The 13193-nt window shown below is 43.3% G+C and overlaps 1 protein-coding gene across 6 annotated transcripts in view; it reads left to right on the top strand.

The window, feature by feature from the left end:
• nlgn2a (neuroligin 2a) overlaps positions 1-13156 on the top strand; it is a 191985-nt gene extending 178829 nt beyond the window's left edge. For all 6 annotated transcript variants that reach the window (XM_044340570.1, XM_044340571.1, XM_044340569.1 and 3 more), the window contains 5 exons: positions 556-741; positions 4109-4374; positions 5897-6050; positions 7071-7437; positions 7811-13156. In XM_044340570.1, coding sequence (XP_044196505.1) covers positions 556-741; positions 4109-4374; positions 5897-6050; positions 7071-7437; positions 7811-8648 — 1811 coding nt within the window. In that variant the 3' untranslated portion in view covers positions 8649-13156. The remainder of the gene's footprint in view (positions 1-555; positions 742-4108; positions 4375-5896; positions 6051-7070; positions 7438-7810) is intronic.
• Positions 13157-13193: the final 37 nt, after the last annotated feature.

Here is a 13193-nt window from a genome sequence, read left to right as displayed (position 1 = left end):
AATCCTAAATTCCAGGCACGGTGTGTCATCACTTGTAATCCAGTTATGTGTGTGATTCAGATTAGGGTCACCTATCTTTCTCAGGCTGCAGTCTGCTGTATTGTAAGTGGCTTTGTGTTAAAGTCCCTGCCCAATGGCATTAGAAAGAGTAAACGTCATTAAGTGAGGTGCTGCAAAAGCAATTTCTCCTCTCACTCCCTTTGCTTTCGCTGTGTACCACCTGTTACTCCTTGATGAATGTCAGTGTTGCACACGCGCACACGCACACACACACACACTTGTTCTCTGCAACCATGTAATTCCCTCTCAGACAGAAGCTGATTTACAGGCCAAACTAGGGAACATTCGCCAGACAGGTACTAAATACTAAAGGTACTGATACTGACATCATACTATCTCTCTTCTCTCTACATCTCCTCCCCTCTCTATGTCCTTTCTTCCTCTATATCCTCCTTTTCCTTCATTATCTCCCCACTTGTCTGTACCTCTCTCTTACTGCAAATAATCTTCCTTCACCTTCTTCCTACATTCATCTGTGTTTCCACCGATACCCAGGCTTCCTCAGTACCGGCGATCAGTCCGCTAAGGGGAACTACGGCCTGCTGGACCAGATTCAGGCGCTGCGTTGGCTCAATGAGAACATCGGCCACTTCGGTGGAGACCCAGAGAGGATCACCATCTTCGGCTCCGGAGCTGGGGCGTCCTGCGTCAACCTCCTCATCCTCTCACACCACTCGGAGGGTAAAGAAAAGACTCTAATTGGCTCTTTTTTGCTGTTTCATTGTTTTGTTTCTTGGTACAGCATCCGTTTTTCTTTATCTGTCATCTCACCATCCACTTGCATTTACTGTTTCTGTATTTACTGGTCATGGGATTCATGGAATATCATGGAATTTTTCTGATACCTTACTAATAGCCTGGATCCAGCTCTGTGAATCGCTCATTAGCCACACATTTCTTGACTAATGGGTTGTGGCTGCTTACATGAATTCTACCAGTTTAGATCATTCCTCACTAATCCCCAAATAGCAATATTCATATTTACACACCATCTATGTGTATTTGTTCCATATATTTGTTAGAAAAAGATGGTGACACACGTATACATGTGCTTCAACCTTTAAAAGTCAACAAAAAAACGTATGTTCAAAATGTAATCGCAGTAGCAAGGTCCTGCGATACCCATGTGGATTGATGGAAACTCAGCTTGCAGCATCCAGCACAGAAATAGGTAAATCCTATGATGTTCACTTGACACCTCTATCCTCAAAGGAAAGCCCTGCTTGTCCTTTGAACTGAAGAATTTAAGCAGCCATTTGGTTAACGAGTTATCTGGTTTGATTCAGGTTATGTTCCTCCATGTCTATGGAGGATAAATGACAGGGGAGCTCCAACATTACTCCACATTACCTGGCTTGGTGAGCGCTCCAGGCTCTGTTAACAGTCCACCGCTCTGCTGCAGAGAGGCTTTACCTCCGTCAAAAACCTACATCCATCTGACCTCATGCTCCCCATTACCAACAACACACCCCGAGGGCTAAGTGTTAACATTGCACCACCAAAAGAGAGAGGCCAACAGTCCAATCGACTTTGATCTGAATTGAGATCAGTGTGGCTGACGACCCGCAGCCAAATGGTCACGCACTCGCCGCCTTTGATCATGCTGTTCTTGAAGCTGTCCTCCTCCGATCGTAACTTCTCTGTTCTCTACGCTGCTCGAGGACTCTCCCTCAATATCTCTCTCATCTCCTCATTTTCACACACAAACTGCAAAGGACAGAAACAGGGAGGAAATGGTGGGTGAAAAGAAAGAGAGAGATTAGAGGGAGCATGTTCAGACAACCACACATCTGTTTCAATCACCGCTGTGTGTGTGTGTGTGTGTGTGTGTGTGTCTGAAGCATCAAGCAGGCGTCTGACACATCTCTAATTTTGACTCGTGCTGTCTGCGTAGATGTGCCTGGAAAACAAATGTCGTCAAAGCTTGAGTGAGCATGTGTGCACCGCTGCTGTTTCACTGTATCCATTTAACACAGCCTCTATAATTACTTCTGATGTCTGTTAACCCTTCATATTAACCCAGTGACACCCAGCTCTTTTCACTTATTGGCAGGTGACTCACTTAGCAGTTAAAAACCTCCCAAAGACCCCAATAGTTATATATTTATATCATGATAACTGTGGTCACAAAGTGTTGGTGTAGTGTCTATATAACAGTACTGTTATATATTAGTACTGTTGAAACCTGTTGTATAAGAGTAACTTCCCACTAGATCTTGCTTGAAGGAAAAGTTTTTTTTTAAAGAATTATTTTAACACTTTGGGAATTAGATGATAAGATTGATACCACCCTCATGTCTGATAGTGGTGTCAATCTTCTCATCTAACTCTTGCTAAGGAGGCAAAGAAGAGTAGTCCATTAAATGTTGAACTAAGTAATTTAATTCCTCAGATGAGCAGGTGTTATGTACACTGGCTTTAAGAAGAATGCTAATGCTCATTTGTTTATTTATTTAAATAGAAACCAAAAATTATGACAGTCATTGTAGTTTATTCATTCATTTTTCAAGGAGCCCCACTTTAGCTGAAGGGGGTGCTAACAGTTGGGAAAGCCTGTATTAACCCCTTGTCTCCTGTTGCTGACTACCCCTACCCCCCTCCTCCACCCCCCCTCCCCCTCACCCACTGCCACCTGTCCATTCATGCCTCTGCTTTGTCATCACCCCATCGTCATCATCGTCCTCGTCTCCATCAGCATCGATAACATCAGTCCTCTAGACGCCGTCTGTCTGTCATGCCCCCCTCTACCCCGGCCAGGGATGCCAGGTAAGGAGTCTGTCATCCCCACCCTTAAAGGACACCAATCATGTCAACAACACAGCGTCACAAATCAAGCCCGACAGCAGAGGAGTGCAGGATGGATGGCAGGATGGAAGTGGCAGACTGGATGGAGGGCGGGGTTGTAAGGGATGTCGATATGATGAAGGGTGGGGGATATAGAGGAGGGGACAGAATCCATGGTATCCAGAGTAAGACAGGCTTTTAGGGGAAAAGGAGGAGAGGTGGGGGGATCATTGGTGGGGATGTGCTCAGGTAATAATGTTGTTGAGGGAGGAAAAAGAAGAAAGAAAGAAAGAGGAAAGAAAATGCTCTGACATTGCAAATCAGAACAGAGTAGTAGAAAATAGAAGAAGGTACTGAGCAGCAAAGGCAAGAGGCACTTAGGGAGTGACAAAGAAACTGATTTTGAAGACGAATAAAATAACACCCATCTCCCACCTCTCCCTCTGTCTGTGTTTCTCCCTCTGTCTCAGTGCAGATATGTAGGTGTAGCTGTTTCCAAGCTACTTCATACTATAATTGATTTCCCAGGGAAAGGGGGCTCTGCGGCTCTGCTTAATAATTAACTGACCAATCTTCAGCCCAGGAGAGGGAAGAGAAGAAAAGGGAGTGCGAGAGGAAACGAGTGAGGCAGGCGGCCCCTTAACGAGCCACTTGAGTGGTTCAAACAGCACAGGACAGGCAGAACTAAGGAGACAGAGAGAGACAAAGAGGAGAAGAGGGAGGCAGTAACACAGCCAGAGATAGGCTGAGAGAAGAAACAGCCAGCACAAGAAAGTGGAAAAAAGGCTCTTTTGACATCTCAGATGAGCTTATTCCCAGTCCTGTCTCTGTTTTTTTTTTAGCAACTGTACCATAGCATGCTATATCTGTGATGCTTTTGGTCTGCAGCCCCAACCTGTATCTTCCAGTTTTGCTCCAGAAGCAAAGATAAGATGAAAAATATCACAGGTGGTAGTTGTTTTGTGATTCTAAGACTGGAAAAAAGGGGAAATTTATATGTGAACAAAGTTATACATGATTTACACATCAAGTAGTGTCTGCATCCTGTCCCATCCCAAAACTGACCTTTCAGCAAGAGTCAGACTTCAACAAAACCGATCTCATCTTCATCATGCTTGTAAAAATACTACAAATTGAGGGGGAATTGTACATGACATTTTAGTGATATCACTAAAATTTTCACATCATTTTAGGATGTGTTGAGCCAAATTCCTCCCTTCATAATGTCATTTAAATCCAGCTTCTCTATCATCTGTCCTTTTAGGTCTGTTCCACAGGGCCATAGCCCAGAGTGGAACAGCAATCTCCAGCTGGTCTGTCAACTACCAGCCCCTCAAGTACACCAAGATTTTGGCCAGGAAGGTGGGCTGCACCTACACCGAGACAGCCGACCTGGTTGACTGTCTGAGGCGCAAGAACTTCAGGGAGCTAGTGGACCAGGACATCCAGCCAGCCCGCTACCACATTGCCTTTGGCCCAGTGGTGGATGGAGACGTGGTGCCGGACGATCCCGAGATCCTCATGCAGCAGGTGAGGGTCTGTACCAGCATGAGGCGTGATACAGCAGTCTACACTGGATTTTCATTGTGAAAATAGAGTGACTTGAGCTGTGATCAAACACCAGACAGAAGAGAACATGAAGAACTTGTTGCAGTAGGTGTGAGTGTGACATTTCCACAGGGCAGGGGTATGGTGGTGACATCCACCAGCTGGTGTGAACTTACACCTTAAAATACTGTAACAGTGAAAGACAGTGTTGGTGATGTACATTACCACGGATTCCTATTTGTTGGTATATATTTATATCATTGGTTCTCAACCTTTTTTGCCTGGGATCAAAAATCATTGTGTACTTGCAAACCCCTTGTCAAAGACTGCATGTCTGAGAAGTAAGTAATACAATCAATTGAAAATTTTCTTCTCAGTTTCATTGGAGTAATGTTTAGAGGCCTGAAGACGTCAAACTATGCAGTATTTCACAAGAATAAATCATTTTGTGTAGCTTAATTTTATTTTTTCTTGCTTCCAACCACAATAATCACCTTGCAACCCCTTAGATTCATCTTACAATTGCCAGTTTTGGGGTTTCTATGACTCAGACCTGGAAGCAGTATGTTTAGGTTGAAAGTAACATAGGGAATGAATGAAATCCCTCACAGAGGTAAAAGAAAATGAAAAAAAACTGTGGGTAGGCCCACCAAAAAAGAAAAGAAAAATGTTTTATCATTGAATAACAACTAATAACTAATAACAACTTCAATTCCTTAAACCCTTTCAAGTGTATTAGACATAGTGAGGAATGCAAGAAGTGTGACTGCTGCTACCTTGTTAATAGGCTAATAGACTCTTCTATTTGATCCTCAAAATGATTCATAATCTGTAAGGAATAATTAGAGGTGAGCATTAAAAAGGTTTCTGGCTCATTTGAGGGGAAAAATTAGCCACATCCCAAAAGTTTAATTGGGCTCTTGTGTGGTAATTGATACTGTAGGCTTGCAAAAAAAAACACATGCCCAGTGCTTACAAGGTCTCTAGAGCTGAAGCCATAATCTGCAGCAATTGTCTTTGCAGAATTTACCTTTGAGGTGTTAACTATCTTATGATGGAATAAATCTTCTGTATTTGATGCTTACACATGTCAGTATTAAAAGAGAAAAAGAGATTTGTTGCTCCTGTCTCTAACTGAGCTTGTAGTGGTGGTTCCACAACACAAGCTACGCCTTAATCTAAAAACCTTGTAGATATACAGTACAAGTCAGAAATTTGGACACACTTTCTCATTCAAGTGAATGGGAAGGTGTGTCCAAACTTTTGATTGGTACTATATATGTCTTAAATAAATGTCACATTCTAAATATGAATAAAACTAATTGTAACCTATTGCAAATCCCCTACCTCACAGATAAAAACACATAACAAAATTGTGTTCAGCAGCACATGTAACTGTTTGGATTTTAGATTTGTACTGTGTGTTAGACTTGAACAGAGATTGAAAACTGGCCTTGAATGCAGTATCAGCACTCAACATGTTCTTCCCTCCCTGCACCACCAGGGGGAGTTCCTCAACTATGATATCCTAATAGGAGTGAACCAAGGAGAGGGGCTGAAGTTTGTGGATGACAGTGAGGACAATGACGGCATCTCAGCTGCAGCATTTGATTACACCATCTCCAACTTTGTCGACAACCTCTACGGATACCCTGAGGGTGAGACATTATCCTCATTGGGTTTCATATTTGTGTTTTGATGTCCTCTGCCTCCTTTCAGATGACAGATTTTTGCAGCGGTATTGTACTTTTTATTTATAAGGAGCCCCATCAGATGAAATCTTCCTGGGCCTGGGATCCACACACACAAACTGAAATTGAAGGATTTATTGTCAAAATAAAAACAACAAAAACATATACAGTGTTTTTTCACATATACAGTCCAAAAGTCTGAGACCACTTTCCCATTCACGGGAAAGTGGTCTCATACTTTTGGACCCCACTCTAGTTATAATAGTGAAGATCCTTATCAAGGTACAGTACTTATATTCCCTGAGACCTGAGCCACTTTTCGGAAAAAGAGGTGCTTCAGTATCATCAACAATAACCTGTCCAAACCTACAGCTTGAAGTTTAAATTCAAGACTTTAAAACATCACGTGGGAAAATAAAGAGAAAAGATAAAATAAAATGTGAACCCAACGAAGTGTATCAACTAAGACAGGCATTCTAAAGAGATTGCTTATCATCGAGATTATCTTTCACCGTGGTGGGCCTGTGCTTTGGCCTTTGAGGCTCTGTGGGCACTAATGCTGTCTCTCATCATCCCCCAGGCAGCCAGCTCCCAATCACAGTGCTGTTGTTCCTAACAGACAAGCCTGCAAACCCCTCACAGCGAGCCACAGCGAAAATACAGGCACATTTGGCTAATACAGTCACGCTCCCTCTCAAGTGCCTTTCATTCATTTTGATCTCTGAGAGGCAAATTCTCTTTTTTGCCCTTTGTGTGCTTTCAGTTTCTCTGTCCACTATATCTGTCTACCTCTCACACATACAAACACACATTCCAGTTCATCTTAGCAACATGTATTTCTATCTTCTTCCACCCTGTTCTACAACTCTTAACCACTCTCCTCCCTGTCACAACTTTCCTCTTAACTTATCACAATTTCTCTTTTTTCTCCTTTACCTTTTTTCTTTACTCCCTGTCCCTTTTCCCCTACTACGTCTTATTCTCCAGGTAAAGACATCCTGAGGGAGACCATTAAGTTCATGTACACAGACTGGGCGGACAGGGACAACGGTGACATGCGGAGGAAGACCCTGCTAGCCCTGTTTACAGACCATCAGTGGGTGGCGCCAGCAGTGGCCACCGCAAAACTCCATGCCGAGTTCCAGTCCCCGGTTTACTTTTACACATTCTACCACCACTGCCAGACCGAGACGCGACCCGAATGGGCCGACGCTGCCCATGGAGATGAGATACCGTATGTGTTTGGTGTGCCCATGATTGGTGCCACAGACTTGTTCCCATGCAACTTCTCTAAGAATGATGTGATGCTGAGCGCCGTAGTGATGACCTACTGGACCAACTTTGCCAAGACTGGGTAGGCCTTGCTGATTTTATTTTGTTTCAATGTATTTCAAGTTCTCTTTTCACCCTGTGGTGGGACTGCAGGATGAACCAGCTAGTGTGACGTCTCTTCAGTAGTAGTTCTTCCGAAGGCTTTGCTTCCCTTTGAATAAGGTGTCTCTGTGGATAGGGCCCAATCTCACTAACCAGATGTTAATAGAATTGATAAAAGTTTAGAACCCTGTCTCACTTTGCTGTAAGTTCATGAATAAAAACTTAGATTTTAAAGTTGTCTTAAGTGTTTTAATGTACTCATTGCAAAAATCGATGAACCAGATTGATTAAAACCTTGTATTTGACTCCACTTGAAATCCTGTAACTGAGGTGCCCCCTCTGTCCTCCACTAGGGACCCCAACCTGCCAGTCCCTCAGGACACCAAATTCATTCACACCAAGCCCAACCGCTTTGAAGAAGTCATCTGGACCAAGTTCAACTCGAAGGATAAGCAGTACCTCCACATTGGCTTGAAACCTCGTGTCAGAGACAACTACAGAGCCAACAAGGTGGCCTTCTGGCTGGAATTAGTCCCCCATCTCCATAGTTTACATGAGGAGCTCTTCCCAACCACCACCCGCTTGCCACCAGGTCCTGGCCCTGCCACCCACAGACCCCCCTGGCCCAGAACACCAGGGCCTCGCACTACTCGACATCCCTACCCTACTTTCCCCCCTGACCCGGAGCCCGAGGGTTCAGAGCGTCCACACCAGGACCTCTTCCCTGGAGACACCCGGGACTACTCCACTGAGCTGAGCGTGACGGTCGCTGTGGGGGCGTCACTCCTCTTCCTCAACATCCTGGCCTTTGCTGCCCTTTACTACAAGCGTGACAAGCGGCACGAGATGCGACGCCACCGGCTGTCTCCTCAGCGAGGCGGCCCTGCCAATGACCTGGCTCATAGCCAGGAGGAGGAGATTATGTCCTTGCAAATGAAGCACTCGGAGCATGATGCTCACCATGACATGGAGCCCCTTCGGCCTCATGACATCCTAAGGCCCGCCTGCCCACCTGACTACACACTGGCACTGCGCCGTGCCCCAGACGACGTGCCGCTGATGACACCTAACACCATTACCATGATCCCCAGTACCATCACCAGCATGCAGCCTCTCCATGCCTTCAACACCTTCCCCTCCACTGGCCACAACAACACCCTGCCCCACCCCCACTCCACCACCAGGGTATAGTAGGGACTGACCCAACACAGCGCCACCTAAGGACCAGGAAGACTGGCTCTGCTAACGATCTAGAAGGGAGGCCTCTGGATGTGGGCCTTTGTTCTGTTTTCTTATTCTCTTGTTTCTCCAAAAACAACTCCATCTCCTCCATCATGTGCTGTCAAATTTAGCAGCTCTCTCCACTGGTGGCGTGTGGAGAAGCAACTGACTGCAAGGCAGCAGATGACCAGTTTGGGGGAGATTTAGATCTTTCAAAGATACTGTTTTCAAAGAAAGTCTGATGTTTCCAGACTATAGCCCCCTGACATTTGTCGAAGGGACGAATGCCTCTCGCCTTTCGCTGTTTTCCCTTTTTTACTTTGGTGTCATCTCTTTTTTTCTCTCCCTAGTGTTTTGTGTGCATATATCATTCTCTTTTCTACATATGCGTGTTATACCTGCTTTGTTTTCCCCATTCGACATGTGATTCTCTCCCTCTCCCCAGCGCTCTTTTGCTCCAAGGATTCATAAACTACTGAGCTGTAGGTGGGGACATAGAGTACATACAGTAAGCATATAGCTATGAAAACATGAATATCTGATACTTTCATTCTACCAGCATTCTTGGTGCCAAGTATGTACTACTGTGTTTGCGTTCTCATCAAGGGAGAAAAAACTAAAGAAAATTCTAGAGTATTCCTATTTACTGTCAACTAACAGATGCTGTGTGTTCTCATGACAAAGTGCCAAACTGGCCCTCGATTGTGTTTTTCTTTCTTTCATCTTCTGTTTCTTTCTTTTTATCAAGCATTTGTTTAATTGTTGTTTTTTGTGGAAAGATTTTTCGCTTAAAATATAGATATAGAGAAAAGATATTATATATAGTTATATATAAATGTGTACAAAGGAGAAAGTATATAAATGGGTTTTCTCAGTGGGGATCTATGCATGAATTATTTTTAAAGATGATGACGGGGGAAAGGACACTGTATCTGTCAATGCACGTTTCCCAAATCTAATCAAATCATATCGGTCCGCTTCTGATATTTTGGTCTTTGTTTTACCTCAAGAACATCACAGAAAATCCTGAAGTAACCCAACAAATCCTCTTCACCTCCCAAGGCTCATTTAGAAAAAAAGTCATTGCCACAAGATGTAAAAAATCTTACGGTGAAATCAACATCTGTGAATTTACTCCTCCATTCTTTCTCTCCTTCATGATGGTATTTAGAGGTATTTCTCCAACCTGGTGATGCAGCACGCCAACAGCAACCCCATAATCCTACAGTAGCTACTTTTTCTTTCCATTTTTATGGAAATTATGGTTTTTTAGGGTACGTGAGGTACCAAATCTGTTGTTGTAGCTTGCCTGTACAGAATTATTTTTGTATTTCAGATAGGGTGAGAAACAAAGCAGAGAAAGACAAGCCTCTGCTCTTTTACGTACACCTTCCTACTCCTGTCTGCACCCCTATTTCCAGCACATGCATATTCTGTTTGATGTGTGCTTGTTAGAAAGAGAGTGTGTGTTTGTGTGAGTGTGTGATATCAGAACTGCTTCACATGGGCATCGGTAGGCCCTAATTAGACAGCAAAGAGATAGAGGGGCAGACAGGCAGGATCACCCCCATGGTAAAAACTCAGACTCTAAAATGAGCTCCTTCCTGCTGCATACCCCCTCTCCTTATCATCACCATTTACTCCCTTCCTTCTCCTCTCTCTGTCAGTAGACTAGTTTTGTATTCAAGACTGACGCCCATACCGCAATGATCACCCATAACTCCCCTGCTGTGACCACAAAACTCCAAACCACCTGACTTCACTGTGTCAGCACCGTTCTACACAATTTCTGACCTCAGTTCAGCTCTGCTATTATCCTCACATTCAAGGGTTAGTTCACTAAGCTAGTGACTTTTTCTGAGCTTGTCGGTTGTATATTAAACTCTAAGCACACTGAGGGTAACCGGCGGGCCTTTATGGTCTGCGTACACAGAGCTGCAAGGTGAGAAGGGGACTTAGATCCCCTAAACAGGGTAATAGAAACACAGCTGTTTCCTATTCTTCGCTTTTCATTCCTGGTGAGAATGTGCAGGCTTAAAGCTCAGCAACGCCCCCTTCTGATTCTCTGCTAAGGATCTCAAACATGGATCATGGGTAATACTCTGGTTAATACACTATGTTAACTGAACCAACGTGTTGTTGTTTGAGCCCACAGGAACACATGGTAGCCTACATCCAGTATGGGAGAAGTTAGTCACCGGTGCTGTCTTTGCTTGTGCTCTAGCTTTAGCCTGTTTGTTTTCTATTTTATTACTACCCAAAAGGGGTGGTGGGGGAGGGCCGGTAGGGGAGAGATAAACTTGGCTGCTCCTGTCAGAGATTTTGTAAGCCCATTGAAAGGGATATGTGCACAATGTAAAACACAAAACAACTGACTTGGGTGCGCTGCAGGTGGACAAATGCTGTGGAACAGATGATGGACAGTAGCTCAAGAAAAGGTGCACGCTGTGGAAAAGAAACTTTGGGAGGATATTGGGAAAAGACTCACAGCCTTAAATGTAGAAATCAGATCAAGTGAGGGGATGAACTGATCATGAGCAAACAAGGACATTCAAAGGCATGGCCATCTTTCTATCCACAATGTTCGCCAGGATTATACCTTGTTAATCTGTCCTACGGAGGATCTGATATGTCTGATCAGATCTGTGTGAACTCTTTTGTACCCCTGTGGATAAGAAGGCAGTGAGGGGCTGTGGGGTAAACTTTACCAAGACACAGCTACGATGACACCACTGGAGGTAAAAACAGCAACAAGGTATTATTTAGTTTGGTCTGTTCTTTTTCCTTGTCTATTTTATAAGCTAACACTGGAGGGCGCCATCGTGTCAGGTTCACTGCAGTCTGCCCACTTTGAGGAAACTGGATGTGAGAAGAAAAATACCAAACTGGGTGGCAGGACATACACAGACACACAACACCTGGAAGAGGATCAAAACTGTACATTTTTAAGTGTAAGAATCAAACAGACAAAATATTTGTAAATATTAAGTTTCTTGTTTGTTTTTCTTTTTTCTTTTTTTTTTTGAGTGAATGAATGAAATGCTTATTTTGTGACAACAAAAGACAACAGGTGCAGTTTGCAATGAAATGACCACTAGCTTGAGGTTTCACTGCTGAGTAAAAAAATGCTTACAGATGATCACTTTTCATGACATTAGACCTTTTTTTTTCTCTTTACCTTGTCTTGTCATCATGTTGCCCGTTATCATGTGGGCATCCTGTAGCATCACAATTCCTAACCAGGAAAGTCACTGTAGCAGAAATTCATCTCGTGGTTGGCATCTGTTAGTTTCTGATAAATATTACATTTTAAAATTTGAAAAATACATTTTAAGTCACTGGTTTCATTGCTCTTTGTTATGGGATTGTGGTAGCCAGATCTTTTCTCCCCTTTTTTGTTAAAGCCTTTAACAAACTTTCATTTTAAAATATATCTTGTGATTTAAGCATACTCCTGGTGAATCTGTGCTGTGTGATCTGTGTGATTACCAGGTATTTATGGAAACATCTTAGAGGCTAAGAGCACTGATAGATGCCAGCTTTGCCTTTTTGCCAGCTAACTAATGTAACGGTGGTGTAGGGAACTGGCCAGTGATTTATGGTCAGGACTTCTAAACTGAGACTCTAAACACAAATGCAGTCAATTAAATGTTATCTCACTCCACATGTAGCAGTGTTTACATGTAGCCACTTAATCACACATGGGACAGACATGAGGGCTTTGATACCGTAAGATGCCTCACATACAGTCATGGGATCATGCAGGTGGTCCAATGTTTTCCTTCCACACACTGTGTTGCATTGTGGTTATGGAGGTGGTGTTGACCGTACAGTGATGTGATGTAGCAGAAAGGAGTTTTGTGTGTTAAACAGTTGAGAAATGGGTGAAATGTTGAGGAATCTGAAAAGTCCAGTGCACTTGCAGACTCTGAGTACGTGTGTTAAACAGTGGACCAGACTAGACGTATGTGGACACACACTCAGCACTGTTTACTGTATAAAGTGACCTGTGGTTCACACAGTTGGGGCTGCAATTTGGATAGTTTGTATTTCAACACCTGTAAACTGCAGTGAGCCAATCAAAGCAAGATGACTTTGTTTCATGTACTCCATCACTCTGAGATCTTGTGTCAGGTCGATGGTGAATGGAAGCACATGATTTACGCCCCACAATGGCAAACATACACACAGACAGTGACACACGCACACTGACTCACACACGAAAACCTTCAGCTTGGTCTCCATTGCAAAGTTGCACCTGTTGTCTTGTTTTTACATTCTTTGTTGAATTCAGAAACCCGAGACTTGAGATGAAGAAAAATGTTAAATAATGGAGTTTTAAAAAAGATGATTATTAAAAAAAGTAAAGTAAAACTATATAAATAAATGAGGTGATGATATTTCTGTTTACTTTAGAAGTTATTATACACTGTATGCTGTGATTCTGATCTGGGAAACATTAAAGACATTCATAGCCAGTCTGCTGATTTTGTGTCTTTATTCAATCAGTTAACA

This window comes from Thunnus albacares, chromosome 22, assembly GCF_914725855.1.
Source record: "Thunnus albacares chromosome 22, fThuAlb1.1, whole genome shotgun sequence".
Taxonomy (NCBI): domain Eukaryota; kingdom Metazoa; phylum Chordata; class Actinopteri; order Scombriformes; family Scombridae; genus Thunnus; species Thunnus albacares.
This window is presented reverse-complemented; position numbering and strand designations above follow the sequence as displayed.